Source organism: Lineus longissimus, chromosome 10, assembly GCF_910592395.1.
Source record: "Lineus longissimus chromosome 10, tnLinLong1.2, whole genome shotgun sequence".
In the NCBI taxonomy this organism is placed as follows: Eukaryota; Metazoa; Nemertea; class Pilidiophora; order Heteronemertea; family Lineidae; genus Lineus; species Lineus longissimus.
Window position 1 is genome coordinate 3,032,954 of NC_088317.1, and position 14,111 is coordinate 3,047,064.

The 14,111-nt window shown below is 42.1% G+C and overlaps 2 protein-coding genes across 2 annotated transcripts; one reads left to right on the top strand and one right to left on the bottom strand.

Annotated features, from left to right (window-relative positions):
• Position 1: 1 nt before the first annotated feature.
• LOC135494404 (proline-, glutamic acid- and leucine-rich protein 1-like) lies at positions 2–8,279 on the top strand. Its single transcript, XM_064782336.1, has 14 exons — positions 2–143; positions 328–392; positions 647–902; positions 1,192–1,263; positions 1,396–1,609; positions 1,911–2,040; positions 2,342–2,429; positions 2,726–2,820; positions 2,910–3,144; positions 6,189–6,342; positions 6,629–6,885; positions 7,251–7,778; positions 7,906–8,019; positions 8,216–8,279. Exons 1-14 carry the CDS (start codon positions 24–26, stop codon positions 8,264–8,266), a joined length of 2,379 nt encoding a protein of 792 aa, XP_064638406.1. The 5' UTR covers positions 2–23; the 3' UTR covers positions 8,267–8,279.
• Positions 8,280–9,150: 871 nt separating this feature from the next.
• On the bottom strand, positions 9,151–10,865 carry LOC135494417 (histone-lysine N-methyltransferase PRDM16-like). The gene is made up of 2 exons (XM_064782367.1): positions 10,745–10,865; positions 9,151–10,461 (listed from the first exon to the last, which is right to left on the bottom strand). Exon 2 carries the CDS (start codon positions 10,452–10,454, stop codon positions 9,459–9,461), a length of 996 nt encoding a protein of 331 aa, XP_064638437.1. The 5' UTR covers positions 10,455–10,461; positions 10,745–10,865; the 3' UTR covers positions 9,151–9,458.
• Positions 10,866–14,111: the final 3,246 nt, after the last annotated feature.

Genomic DNA, 14,111 nt, shown 5'->3' on the forward strand with positions numbered 1-14,111 from the left:
TTTGACGAAGGTGTGTCAACAACATGGCAGCCCCCATGGCAGCTTCTGCCTCCACGTGGAATTCTATAAAACCGTCGAATTTGACGCTTTCCCCTGATTTATTTTCGTCGATTTTGGTAGAGCGGCAAGCACTAGCATGTCAGGTACATAGTAAAACCGTTGCCAGTCTTTTTCTGTGCTGTCTTTAGAAACTGTACCCTCCTAAAGTTGGCTCTAGATTTCGTCATATCCCCACTGTACATTGCTGTACATAATGTACAGTAGTGTCTTTTCACCACTTTAAAGGCAAAATCCTTCATGTATTCAATTTCATGATTCTTATTTCAGGGCACTGGATTTGCACCAAGTGTTGTTAGTCATATAAATACGTCATTGTCTACCTCTGCCACACGGTAAGTTGACAAACACTTGCAGTTTCATCAGCTTTTTTTACTAATTACTGCATGACTTACACATGTCCTAATCATAGGCATTTTCAAAATATCGGTGAGTATGAACATAAAATCTAGCCTTGTTTTCATGTGCATGTTATAATTCTGACAGATCTCTTTTCTCTCTTGAGGTTAACGAGATATTATTGAAGAATAAGTTTGTTTCCTTGCATGTAATGTATGCTATCTAAAAATGTTCGTTTTTTACCCTTAAGGTTGGAAGGCTTATTTCTTCTACAACATTTCATCAAGCAATGCACCGGTGACTCCTTCAATGATGCAGCACTCTCCTGGATTGGCCAGCTGACCATCATCTTACAGTCCTACGAGACCACTGTTGTCCACCAAGCTTCCTGTGACGTTCTAGCTGCCCTGTTGGCTGAGATTCGCCCACTGACTGAACTGAGTCATGAGGTGTCCACATCTCATTTGCCACAAGTTGTCCTGGCTTTGCTCAGGTCCAAACAGCCGGTAAATATTCTCATGACAGTACATTTTATTAATCGATTTTCATTCCTGACCTTGGGCTGAAAATCAGAAGTCAGAAAACTGAGTCGATTTGTAACGTCAAAAATCAAGTCTGTTCTAAAAGTGGTAATACTAAATTATTTCAGAAATCTTTGGATACCAACCTCTGAAAGCATATCTTAACCTGATTAATCTGAAAGATTATAATCTCTGTTATTTAAGAATTTTTCTGTAATGACTGTGCTTTGTATCAACAATGTTTATCTTGTCAAAATCTAACTTTTCATTCCAGTGGTACTTATCTGCAGTCCGATGCCTCATCTCATGCATGGATAACTTTCCAGGGCCATGTGGTCCATTTAAGGTGAGCATCCATATGAGGCTAAAGTCCTTCAAATACTTGCTCTCCTGAGACCACAACTTTTCTCCAAAAATGCACCAATTCGATGTGCTCAGAGTTGGAAGTCTTATATTACCTCCTTCTTTACCATTTCAGGACAAAATAGAGAAGTTTATCTTGCCTTCAATTCTAGTCGGCGCTGATCCAGAAGCTTTGAAGGCCTGTTCCAGCTGTTATGCCCTGTTACCAACCTGTGGTGGAGGAGGTCACCAGTCTATCAAGCATTCAGATGCCTGGGGGTCACACTGCAGCATTCTCCTGGGGTCACTGCAGGTCACACTCACTCATCTTTATCAAGGACTAGAAGATGGTAAGCTTTGGTTTGCATGTGAAACGAAATTGTAATTACCAAAAAGCCCCCAAAAGTGCTAAAATTAAGATGCCCCTCGGAGATGTCTATATATAGAGAGAGCAGAAAATGTAATGATTAAGGCAAGTGAAAGATGATTATATGGGAGAAGTCCAGTGTGGGCATTTCCCATTGACTTTCTGTCATGCTCTGGCTAAAAGTTGTAATCGAATCATGTACAGCCAACCCTGAAAACCTCAATTTTAACAGTATGATACCAACTTGATGACGTTTGACTCAATATATAACTTTCCCTTTTCAGAGGATGATCTTCCGTCTCCAAAACAAACCCTGAATGGTCTGGAACCAGTTGATGAGACAGATAATAACAGATTCTATAAGCTGACCAAGCGCTTCTTGGCTATAGGAACATGTCTAACAGAGATGTTTAGGTGTGTACCTCACTGTTTGGTTCTTGCGTTCTAAGAAATTTTTGATTTCGTCCATGTATCAGTTTGTATCACCAAGATTTCTGACCACCGGTAGTGGAATATCTGGGCAGCAGAGCAACTGGTTTCTACCAGCGCTTCATGCTGCAGCAAGTGTTGTCTTAATTTTTCCTATCTTGAAATGAAATCCTCAGTCATGGTACCACTCTATTTATGCTCTTTCAAAGACAGGGCTGAGTGCAAAGTCCTCTGGCTCACCTTTAGAATACGTTCATGTGCAGCTTGCATTTTGTTTTCTTTGCAGAAAAGATTATGGATTTAGCCTCAGGAATCCTGCGGGGGAAGTCCTCAACTTCGTCTGCCGCTGTCTGGCTGTGAATTCTAAGTTTCTTGTGAGTACATTGTAACAGTTTAGCTGCAAGAGATTACCATTCTGTTTAAAAGTAGAAAGATATAGCTTGCTACACAACTGTGTACCTGTCGTTATGCTATTGGGTTGTGAAAGCCAGGAATTTTAGTTCCTAGAATCCCTATGGTAAACCCGAAAAAACAATTCCAGGTTCTCCGTAGTAGCCAGCACTCACAGCAGTTTCACTTGACCATCTTCAACTGTTGGACATTGTACCTTTGTGGTATTGAAGCAGACGGTAAACCTGGTCTGATGAAATATACAACGACTCTTTTGCAGGAAAGTCGACCATCTACAGAGAGGTTACTCCTCGCTACCGTTGTCAGTCAGATCCACCAGGGGGCTCTTGGCATACTTGAAAGTCTCATTCACAGGTAAGATGAAGACATGCTCAAATTAGCTCTTCTGTTCTTTCTAATGATAGGATTTATTGAATTGCAAATCCCACACTCTTTCATTTCAGCTGCCGGACTATCCTCCTGCCCCAGTCCAACATCGTAAACAAGCTTCTACTCCAGACCTTGTCTTGGTCTCAAACAGATGATAATGCAGGAAGAGGCAAGGCCTACAGCAGCCTTAGACAGAGTGCCTACTCTACGCTTATCATGTGGTTAAAGGCCTGTGGTACTCTACAGTCCATGGATAGTTTGGTGCAGTCGGTAATGATCGACATTAAACCTGGTAGTGAGACTTTAAAGGTGAGGTTTGCAGTATGATATTCGTATTCTTCTTGCATTTGACAGTAAACTTCCATATTGCCTTAGTCTACTGTCAAGCGCCCTGTAGGTTGGGGTTATCCGCCTTCAGTCTGCATATAATAATAATAATAAATTTACATTTATACCCGCAAAATCCAATTTAGAATTGCTCTAATGTGGTCCAAAACAAGTTAGAAAAAGGTGCGTTTTAAGACCCCGTCTGAAGATTTGCTCACTAACTGCATTCTGCAGATCAGGACTGAGGCTATTCCACAGCCTGCATGCTTGGACTGTGAAGCTCCTGCCACCATATGTCCGAAGGCGAAACCTGGTGATCCTGAGAAGACATTTGTCTTCAGACCTCAACGATCGTCCAGGTACATACAATGGCAGGAGTTCTGAGATGTAAGTGGGTGAAAGTCCCTTCGGAGATATACCTTGAAATACCACTGTCGACCAGGAAAATTTCATGTGAAGTATATTCATGCGACTTTCGCGTATGAGCCGTGATTGCAAAAATATGCTGTCACAAAAATCTCCTGCTGTTTAACTCCCGTATTCGATTAAGGCTTCATGAAACAATCATCCTTTAGAAGTTCTGAGTTTGACCACAAGGTGTCGCCACAACCCAAAATAACTTGCTGTAAAGGGGCCTCGTAGCCTAGTGGTTAACACTGCTGGCTACCACGCAATAGGGCCCGGGGAGAACCTAGGATTGTATTTCTGGATGAACCGGCGTGGCTTTCAGGGAACTAAAATTCCTGGCTCTTCACAACACGTACATTAACGTATGAAATAGTCGAGGGTCTGTCGGATGAGACTAAAAGCCGTGGTCCCTTGTACCTGAGTGTCTATGCCAGGGCAAGTAAAAGATCCCACATGGGTGGACAGTAGCCTATAGTGGACTCCATACCTCCGGCAAAACATCCTATAGGGTTACAACGCCGGTAATGATGATAATGATGATAAAAAGGTGTTGGTTCTTCGACATTTGCGAAAAGTTATTGCCAGAAATTACCCTGTGCTGTGCAGCATCTACTCTCAGCTTCTATTTCTATTTAGTGATGACCTTAGTACAACCTTTGCAAAGCTTGGCCAATTCCTCACTATAGAATTTAAGTGAAACGCAATATATCACGAAGTTAGTACAATAGTTTAAGAGCCAGACCAACTGACAAAATTTAGCAGTCAGAAAGAGCATTGCTAAGTATGATTCATCGTACCCTTGAATTTTAGAATTTTCGAATAATGTCCAAACGACAGTTCTGGGTATGTTAAACATGATATAGAAAAGTGAAATAAGTATCAGATTGACTAATACAGCCAATTGCTTTGTCTCCAAACCTGACATTGATGAACTTGACACAAGTTTTCTCTCCTTCTGTGCCCGTATCAGACCGACGATTATAGCAATGTTGAAGATAAAGATAAGAATACACGGTATTGTTACGTAGCGGAGATTGTCAATGGAGAAATTCACTTTTGCGTTGTGGTAATAGCAGTTTGACCCAGTGACCTCTTGGAAATTTTCCATGAAAATTGCGACGTGGATGTTTGATAGAATGCTCACTAACCCGACGATTATTATTGCAATTTTTCGGTTGTGACCCGTTATTAGGGTTCGTTTTAGCGGGAACCATACGAAAACGGCCCTCTCAAGAGTAAACATAACCAAACAGAGGGAAGATAGAGTTGCACAGGTGTAGTAGCAGAATCGAATTGACTTGCACATGAAGTCTGATGGACCGTAGAGATTGAAAGATTTGCCAGTTATGATGTAGGGCATTCCGTAGCGGAGCCAGTCGGGGAGGGCAAAAAAGATTAGGACGCCGGCGTCCCCGAGTGTCACCCATGTGAAGTACTGCACCGTAGGGTCATCGTGTCTCTTGGCTCGGGTGAAGATAACAAGGGACAGAATATTTCCCATCAACCCGACTAAAATAACGACAGCCACAAATCCTCCTTGTATGTAACCAAAAATATCGTAGATGGATGAAGTCTCTTCTCCGGGAGGACTTAAAGATGTCTGATTCAACATGCTTAATGTCATTTCTTGTGAGGTGCCAACGTTATGTGGTCCAGCTCAAAGATGGGAGCTCAACAGGGGTGGGACCATTGAGCTCCGACCTTTCATCTTCGAGATGATTTGCAAGAATAAGAGAACTAAGAGCCATACAAATAAAAGATATCTGTCGCAGCGTTCTGAAGTAATTATCACAAGCGGCAAATATCTTTTATCTGTTGAGGTCGTCACAGTTGCCTCTAAACTGTAGAATCGGTTATCGTAAACTCATAAGTTACTGGTTTTTACCTGTAGACTAGATCCTTTCATCGTTCATTTGTAAGAGGCACAAAATTCTTCTTGGGTAGTTTTCGAACTTTTGGAGTCTGTCGAGTTTCTAGTTCTTTTCGGTTTACAGCCATCTGATGTAATTTGCGAGCCTTCGTTCGTGAGATTTGAAATAATCTAGCTATTATAAAGCTCGGGTCCTTATTTCTGTGTCCATAACAATTCAATAATTCAAATAACACACAGATTGTCTAAAGTTCTTGAATAATTTGGTTTGACATGGGCTGTGTGGCTTCTGGGTTTGTGGTGTAAGCACAATGGCTGTACATTTCTTTTATTGGCTAATTAAAGCTACAGGTAATTATGGAACAAGTTATATTGAGCTTCTCTTCTCATGAAGCAGATCATCTAACGTTCTAAACTTAGAAAGTTCATTTTTAGCCAAATATTGATATTGAACAGAGTTATTTTAATAACTCATTGTTCTTCGAAGAACAGTGGGTTATGAAAATAACTCTGTCATGGACTTTGGGCAAAAACACTGTCACATTTTTTACCCTGACTCTTGGCTTCAAACTTTGTACTCATGAACTCCTGGTTTAGATGACTTCTCGACACAGAATTTTGGTATGACTTGAATCTTGACTTGGCCACCAGGTGGCCAGAAATGAAAACAAAGAAAGTGCCAACATAAAAAACTAAAAACTAAAAAAATTGGTGTCCTATAAACTATGTCTTAATTCTATCGTCTCAGCTCGATTCCAAGCAATCAAAATTGAAAGATGCCCAGGAACTGATGTCCAGTAAGAAGAAGAAAAAGAAACAGAAGGGTCAGATGTCTACTGTTGGTGCTGTGTCCAAGATACCTCAGAAGGGCAACCCAGAGCTCTGTTCAAAGGCACTTCAAGGTAAATGGGCAGTTTGTGACTTTGTAACTTATGGGCTGTCATGTGATAGAGAGAATCACTTTGTTCTCAAGTGAAAGTTTCTCAGAGTCTGGGCCAGAGTCAAGTAGGTTTAGAAAAATGTCATTCTTGCTGGTGCATCCTGTATATCTATCATTGGCTGATATGAATAAAGTCTAGCAAATGCCTTTACTTCAATTTTGTACAGAAAGGCTTGGTGTAAATGTACATGGAGTTTTAGCTAAAAGCATTTGCTAGTCTTTATTCATATCACCCATTGTCTTTGCAGCTTTGAGGCAAATATTATTGTCAGCTGGCCACTGCCTTAAGACCCATACTCTTCAAAACGTGGAGGAATTCATCATGCCACTCTCATTGAAGATACAAAATGGAGATGGCTTGCCACCCTACTTGAGTGCATCATGCCGGATGGATCTGTATCGTGTCCTACAAGCCATGGTTCTGGTTTCACACTCGTCGTGGCAGCCGTCTGTCCACTGTATCATCAGGTTGTTCAGTACTGGCCAGAGAGATGCAAATATTGAGGTATGTTGAAGTTTTAGAAGGATTTTGAGGTGCTGGCGAAAGTTGACTGTAGCTTTGACTTCCGTAGATTGGTCGTAGAAAAGCTACATCAGATTTAAAAGGAAAATCTAGCTGGCTTTTTTAGATCCGTTTACTTAATTTTGCCTACAATTGTGCCGAGCATCTGCATGACCACGAGCCACTAGCATCTCATGATATGGTGCTAAGCCGTGTATTTGAGTAGTTCTGATATTTCATCATCTGTAGGTTCTTTTGCTGAGTTGGAATCAAAATAACCTCTGAATAGGACGGTGCTATAGTTCTTCTGAAAAGAGCAAGATGAGGTAGAGATCAAAATTTCACCGACTCTCACAATTTTCTTCCAGATTTCAACCTTTGCCATGGAATCGTTAGCGCTATGTACGGCCCTCATTCACCCAATAGTGCCAACGTTGTACAGACCGCCACCTGTAGTCAAGAAAGATAATGACAACGTTGCTATTACTGTGTCCTCAATGGATTCAACGGTCTATTCGCAATTGAATACAAGTTTATTCAGGACGAATGGGGCAACTATGGGATTACAATCGGGAGGTGGGGATACTAAGACATTTGCGATGTCTGCTGGAGACTTTGATGACAGTCGAACGGGTTTGAGTCCTGGTGTACAGCAGGTTGGGACTAAATCCACCCAAGGTGGACAGGGGGATGCTGAGGCTGGGGTTGTAACTTTCACTGTGGTGGACAATGATAGTGCTGATAATGAGGAGGAAGATGCCACGGTTGATGAAATGTCTGGTGTTCAAGTAGTCCAGGTTACTGAGAAGCTAGTGGGTGTGGAAAATACATCTCGTAACAAAACTTGTGAGGTCGAAATGGAAGGACAAGTGGCAGTGGAACAGACCATTTCAAAGGTAAGTTGAGAATTGAAAAAACTGGTTTGGGTATTGAGATGATCAGAATATTTTGCAGCATGATATATGAAGATTATCATAAGCACCCTCGCAGAATGAATTCTAACCAATTAAACTTTATTTTCAGAAAAGGAAGTTTGAATCTGACGCAGCGGAGAGCCAACCATCTGAAAAAGTCAGTTGCCCATCACCAAAGCCATGTTCTAGCAGAACTGAGGAAGGTGGCAGCCCTGCAGGAATAGTAAGCATGATCAAAGTGCATTGCACAATAACTTTGATAACCTCTATTTAAAGTGGTCTTATACCAGCATTGTGGTTGTGACTTTGTCCTAAAAGTGATCACTTAGACTCGAATAGAAATTATAATAGAGCCTATCCATCAAGGACATGGGGAAAAGACCACAAGGAATATTTCATGGTTCTTGTTTATTTTCCAGGTGGACTCTATGCTGATGTCCTTCGTGGATGCTGGGCCAGATTCTGAGTGAGCAGCTTCAAAAAGCTAATAAGACAAATCAAGATCAATTCAGGCGGAAATCGGACTCCAGTCATTTCTCTGTTACAAGGTCTTATTACTGTAATAAATTCCTTTTATCAGTATGAAATCATGTTTATACCTTCTGATTGACAATGGAGACCATACTGGTTGTGACTAACGAACAATCCTCCTCAACTTGGTGGTGTGGTATCTGATGGCTCATTTGATTGTGATGGTTGAATCACATCTGATTGCGAGTCAGATTCTGGTTATTCAGACGACCAGGTTGAGCTGTCTGGTTGTGACAATCTGATGGACCCATCTGATTGTGACAGTCAGATCATCCCATCTGCTTGAGACTGATTGTGACATTCTCGTAGACCCAATGGGTGATATGAATAAAGACTAGCAAATGCTTTTACTTCAATTTTGTACAGAAAGGCCTCGTGTAAATGTTCATGGAGTTTTAGATAAAAGCATTTGCTAGTCTTTATTCATATCACCCATTGGCTTGTAACAGTCTGATACACCCAACTGGTTGTGATAGTCTTTATTTACTTGTCTGATTGTGACAGTAGACCCATGAGATTGTGACAATCTGATATACCCAACTCGCTGTGACGGTCCGAAAGACCCAGAAAAGTCTAGTCTGCTGGTTGTGACATTCCTAACTTGACTCTAGTTGTGCCAGCCCAATCGGTTGTGATCGCTTGATAGACTAGTTTTGAAAGGCTAGTTTGTTTCCCTGTGATAGCCCAATAAATCAAGTTATTAGATTGTGATACTCTAACTAGCAGACGCTTTCTGCTGGTGTCGTCCGCATCCCTGATTGAACAAATAAAACAGGAACAAAGATATTTGTACAAATACAACTTGGATGATTGGTAATACATGAAATTGTTCTATCCTGAATAATCATGAATTCTATTTACTTAGAAGAAGAGTTTACATCACCCTGTCCATTTATTTGATGAATAGACTAGTCTTGTGTATGCTTTTGACTGAAAGGGGACTGATAACGGTTCAGAAGAATAGCAACTAACATTCACTATTTATACAACATGTGTCTCACTAAAAGATATCTTTCAAGACGGTTTGTAACAGCAATGACCATCTCTGTCTCAATAAAAACTGTTTCTTGCCCTGGGACTTTCATTCCAGTTGGACTCGCATTTCTGTCACACTGGTTGATAACGTCTGTCTCAACATATGATGTCCCGTTTCTTTAGTGGGAGTCTGGCATTCGCTATGGTGGTGATATCTTTCCCTTCGGCGCCCAGAACCATGGGCGGGGTCTCGGTTCTGAAGTGTCTTCCTACAGGGAAAGGAAGTGTCCTCCTTTGCCTGAGAAAATTTGGCACAAAATATGGGGTGCGGTGAATCCGACAAGCGTCCAACGAAAAGGCACAGAGAGGACAGTCATACCAGGACGTCGCGATGTTCCCTGCGCAATGAGGCCTCCGAGACTCGTGTACTGGATCAAACATCGCTACCAGAGACTGCTGGGAAGGACGTATTGGTGGAGGTACCAAAATGGACGGGTAATGCCAAGGGTTTGATTTCAAGCCGAAATATTTGTCCGAGAAGTTTGAAAAGGGAATAACAGGTTTTGTCCTCTGGGAAAAACCTTCGGGCAATCGCGGGATAGGTCGCACAACCTGCATCCTGTTATCGGAGACATGTTGCGTCAAAGACGAATCGTTGTCACTTTTTGGAATGGCGAAAGTTGTTTCCCTATTCGTTTTAGCTTCAATAAGAAGATTGTTTTCCCTATGATCAGTTTCAGATGAATCTCGATCGTGAACTTTTTTGTGTCTTTCTAAATTGCTTTTGTGGCTTGTGGCATAGTCGCACATGTCACAAACGTGCTCCCTGACGCCGCTGTGCACGCTATGATGTCGCCGGAGCAGTGCCTTTCGACAGAAGACACGGCCGCACTCTTGGCAAGTGTAGCCATCCCGGTGGCAGGCCCGAGTGTGCTGCCGCAGCGCTGCCTTGTTTTGAAAATCTGTCCCGCAGCACCGGAGTGGTATCGCAGTCTGGCTGTGCATCGCCTGTATGTGTCGCTGGAGGTTGTTCCGACGGTTGGTGGAATACCGGCAGTGGTGGCATCGGTGTCGTTTTTTTGGCGGGGTAATCATGGCGATCGTCGTCTGCTTATCAGGGGAAATTACCCAAGGCTCCTCTTGATTGAACATGGTACCGCTGAATAAAGATAAGGTTCAGGCTAAAACAATGAACGAGTCTCATCATGACAGTGTAAACAACATGTATAAAAACCCGTGCTCAAAAAGACGCATTACGAACATCATGAATTCGGTGTCTTTATCTCATCATCTGATTGTGACACGGACATAGCTAGAACACAGGTCTCCTGGTGTCCGTGTCTTTCCCCAATCTACAAACAAAAACCAATAATCTCGTCTGCTCTTTGGCTACGCTTATGTGATAAGGATTGTGATATAACAATAAAAAGAAATAAACTTACTGTCACGAATGTCATCCAGCCCCCGCCGCCGTATTGATATCCGGATGTTACAGCTGTTTTGAAGGGATACTGTCACAATATTGTTCTTTTGGGCAGTTGTCGACCGGTCTCTTCCTGTCACCCGAAGAGGTGATCACAATGACGAAATGGATTGCCCCGGTAGTCTATCCCCGGGGCCTGCGAGTGTCCCTTGATTTCAGATTGTCTTTCTTAATGTCCGTAATGTCCAGGTTCGTGAGTGTCTTCTCATGTGCTGTCCCTCTCGGCTTCTCCCTCAAACTGGCTTCGTGGGACCACAAAAGTGCCTTTTTACGGCCCGGCTCGCCAGCGTATGGCACCCGCAACCTAAAAATCATGAGAAACTTATCATGTATTTCTCCCATTGCGAAAATCACCTAACCGTGACATTCTAATGACTAAATTACAACGATTATCTCCGAACTTTGATATACCTTTTGTGAGATACGTGTAAAAGGGACAGTTTTGGGTCACGTGATATGTCGTCTGGTCATGACGGGGCCGCTGGTTGTGTTTTTCCTTCTTTATGTCACAACTCACGAAACTATAATTTGATTTTAATTTTTGGCTGTCACTCTTGGTTCTGCTGTACATAATTATGATATGTGCTGTGAACTGTGCGAAATATCGCTAGAGTTCTTTCTGTCCAAGTCTTTTATTTAGCGGGTTGTCAGTGTGTCTTTTTGAATGGTTATCGCATGTATCAGGATTTATTGGCTTTTCTCGTGACTGTGTTGTAACTCGATTTAAATAGCTGAAGTAAGCACGAAACCGCCGCCACCTAATTGCGGAAGTTTTGTCAACAGATGTGAACAGAGAAGCGAAGAGGGAAGGTCTTCGTTGGTAACAGAAATGTTGTGAAATAATCAAATTGATCAGGAACCGGGTCCAGATGTTGCCTAAAACTGGCCTTTGTTTTGACGGCTGAAACAGAAAATACTGAGGCACAATGAGCAGAACCCGCCCTGGAAAGACTCGAAGACATATTTCGTATCCGCTTTCTATCTGAACAGGACCCAAGGACTGATTTAAGGCCTGATATTTAGAGATATAGAATATAACTTTCGAAATTTGCCTCTTAGCTTGCGGACTACATTGGTGAGTGCTTTCCGGGAGTGCAACTACCCCTTTTCGCTCTCAGCCGAGGCATATTTTACCCGCCACCTTGCCGTTAACTTGGTTGTGCGACATGTTCAAAGACATAGGAACAACCTTCTTTTGCAAGACAGAATGTCATCGACATATGGTAAACACAAAATAATTGTTATTCGAAGTTCATCACAACCTTTGCTTTGGTTCGTGTCTCATGCAAAAAATATCCCATGAGCTCAGAGCCGTATAATGAGGACTGGACAAGAGCTACGCAACATGGTTAGAATTTGTCATGGGTTCGTGGAATTGATTGAACTCGCCACCACGAGCTTGCACGCAACACACTGCGCCGCACGCAATTTGACAAAGAGAGAACAGGGTTGGTGTGGGACTGGGTGTGGAGTTGCTCTAGCCCTCTTGTCAACCAACCGTATAGGCCCTACGTGAGAACGCCAGGCTTTAGCTCGTCCCTCATAGCGAAGGAAATGTCAAGAGTTGAAGACAAAATATCAATTTGATAAAACGTCTATGGACTTGCGCTAAAAGTTCTTTGCGATTTTTCGCTCTTTTCCGTTTCGGGTGCATCGTGTCACTTCCAATATTTCCAAGTTTAAGCAAATACTTCAACTTAAAGCTTTCTCAACATAAAATCCAGCGTCATTTTCATTACACTTTGAAACGACAAGACGAAAAAGATAATTGAAGGACACGACGGTACTGACTGAAAACGGGCCCGGGTTTTCTTTAGACCAATGCAGTTTCAATATCTAACTGTTTAAAACTTGCTCCACGACTACGCCCTAAAGTAGATATTATCAAAACGAGATGGAATCTGGGTGTTATAACAATTATCAGTCCAACTAGGGCTCAATAGTGCAACATTTAGGGAGTAACAATCGCGCATTCGGGTTTCAGGACGAGTTCATGACATTCAATGCAAGAGACTGAAATGATTGAGTTGTGAGGAGCTATTGAGACCGACCCCCAAGTAGAGTTAGTGTCCCTGAAACCGGTAATTTTAGACGAAAAGTAGGGCAATTTGGCCACAATCCCACAGCAAGGACGCCTCCTCTCTGCTGGAGACGTGAGCTAATGACCATATCATTTCGCGTCACATTCGATCCTCGGTTCATGTTGTGAGAAATTTGATAAATTTTGATAAATTCGCCTAGGATATTTTTAATGATAAAAGATTTGTGCGGCCAATTAGGTTGAAACTCGTAGAAATGTCTCCAATGTTCCTTCGAGATTCTATGTTGGTGCATTATTAAACTGGCGGAGAATAATTGTGCGAGTTTGTGGTAGTTTTGGGGGTGTTTGTCCCTAGGTCGGGCCCAGCCCACACACTGCGTGAGTGAGGAACATCGTGAGGGAGACCATGCCAATTACTGTAAAAGAAATCATGTGATAAACTCAGTACCGGTGTTACAATTCTAAATGTCATAGGATATAGAGTGTCCCATAGAGTTTTTCATAGGTCGATGATTAATATTTTCCCGCTGACTTTCGTATCTATACTATCTTAAGTATTTCCCATAAACATTTCTGAGAATATCAGGCAAGCTATTGCAGGTTCACCAAAATCCAATGATTGATTTGGATGATAAACCTTTAGCATAACTAGATATCCCGAAATGATTTCGGAGGATTGGACGATTGGACGAGGAAGAATCACTGAGTTGGAGCGAAAGTCTCATCTCCCACGCAATGCTGTCATAATCGATCTAACATTTGATACAAATGATGATCAAAAGATAATCATATAATGAGAGGGATTGAAAGTCAACGATCTCAAGGGATGTCTGGAATATATCAAAGTCAAAGCATTGGGAAAGGAAATTCCAAACATGATACGAAGAAGGAAGTTTTAGCATTGTTGAAAGTAAACACTTAAAAATGATTGCAATAACATGAAACGTATGAGGACAAAGTCACAACCAGAAACCAGGATAATCAATGTCTCAGAGTTCCTCCTTTTCCGACGATGCGACGGAAAGGAATGAAGGAAGTGGAGGAAGATAGTTGGAATTACAATCAATGGGGAGTATTGTCTTCTTCTTCTTCTCTTTCTTCTGAAGAATCCCTGACCAATACTTCACTGAGTGGTTTCGGTCTGAGTTGGCCAAAGAACCCTTTGGCAGTTGTTTTTTTTTGGGGGGGGGGGTGGGTGTCAGGGATTCTGCAATTGCCCAGTCATGAAGATGTTACCTTTCATCGCTAATCGAACTCATGAGGACAAAGTCACAACCTGAAGCTG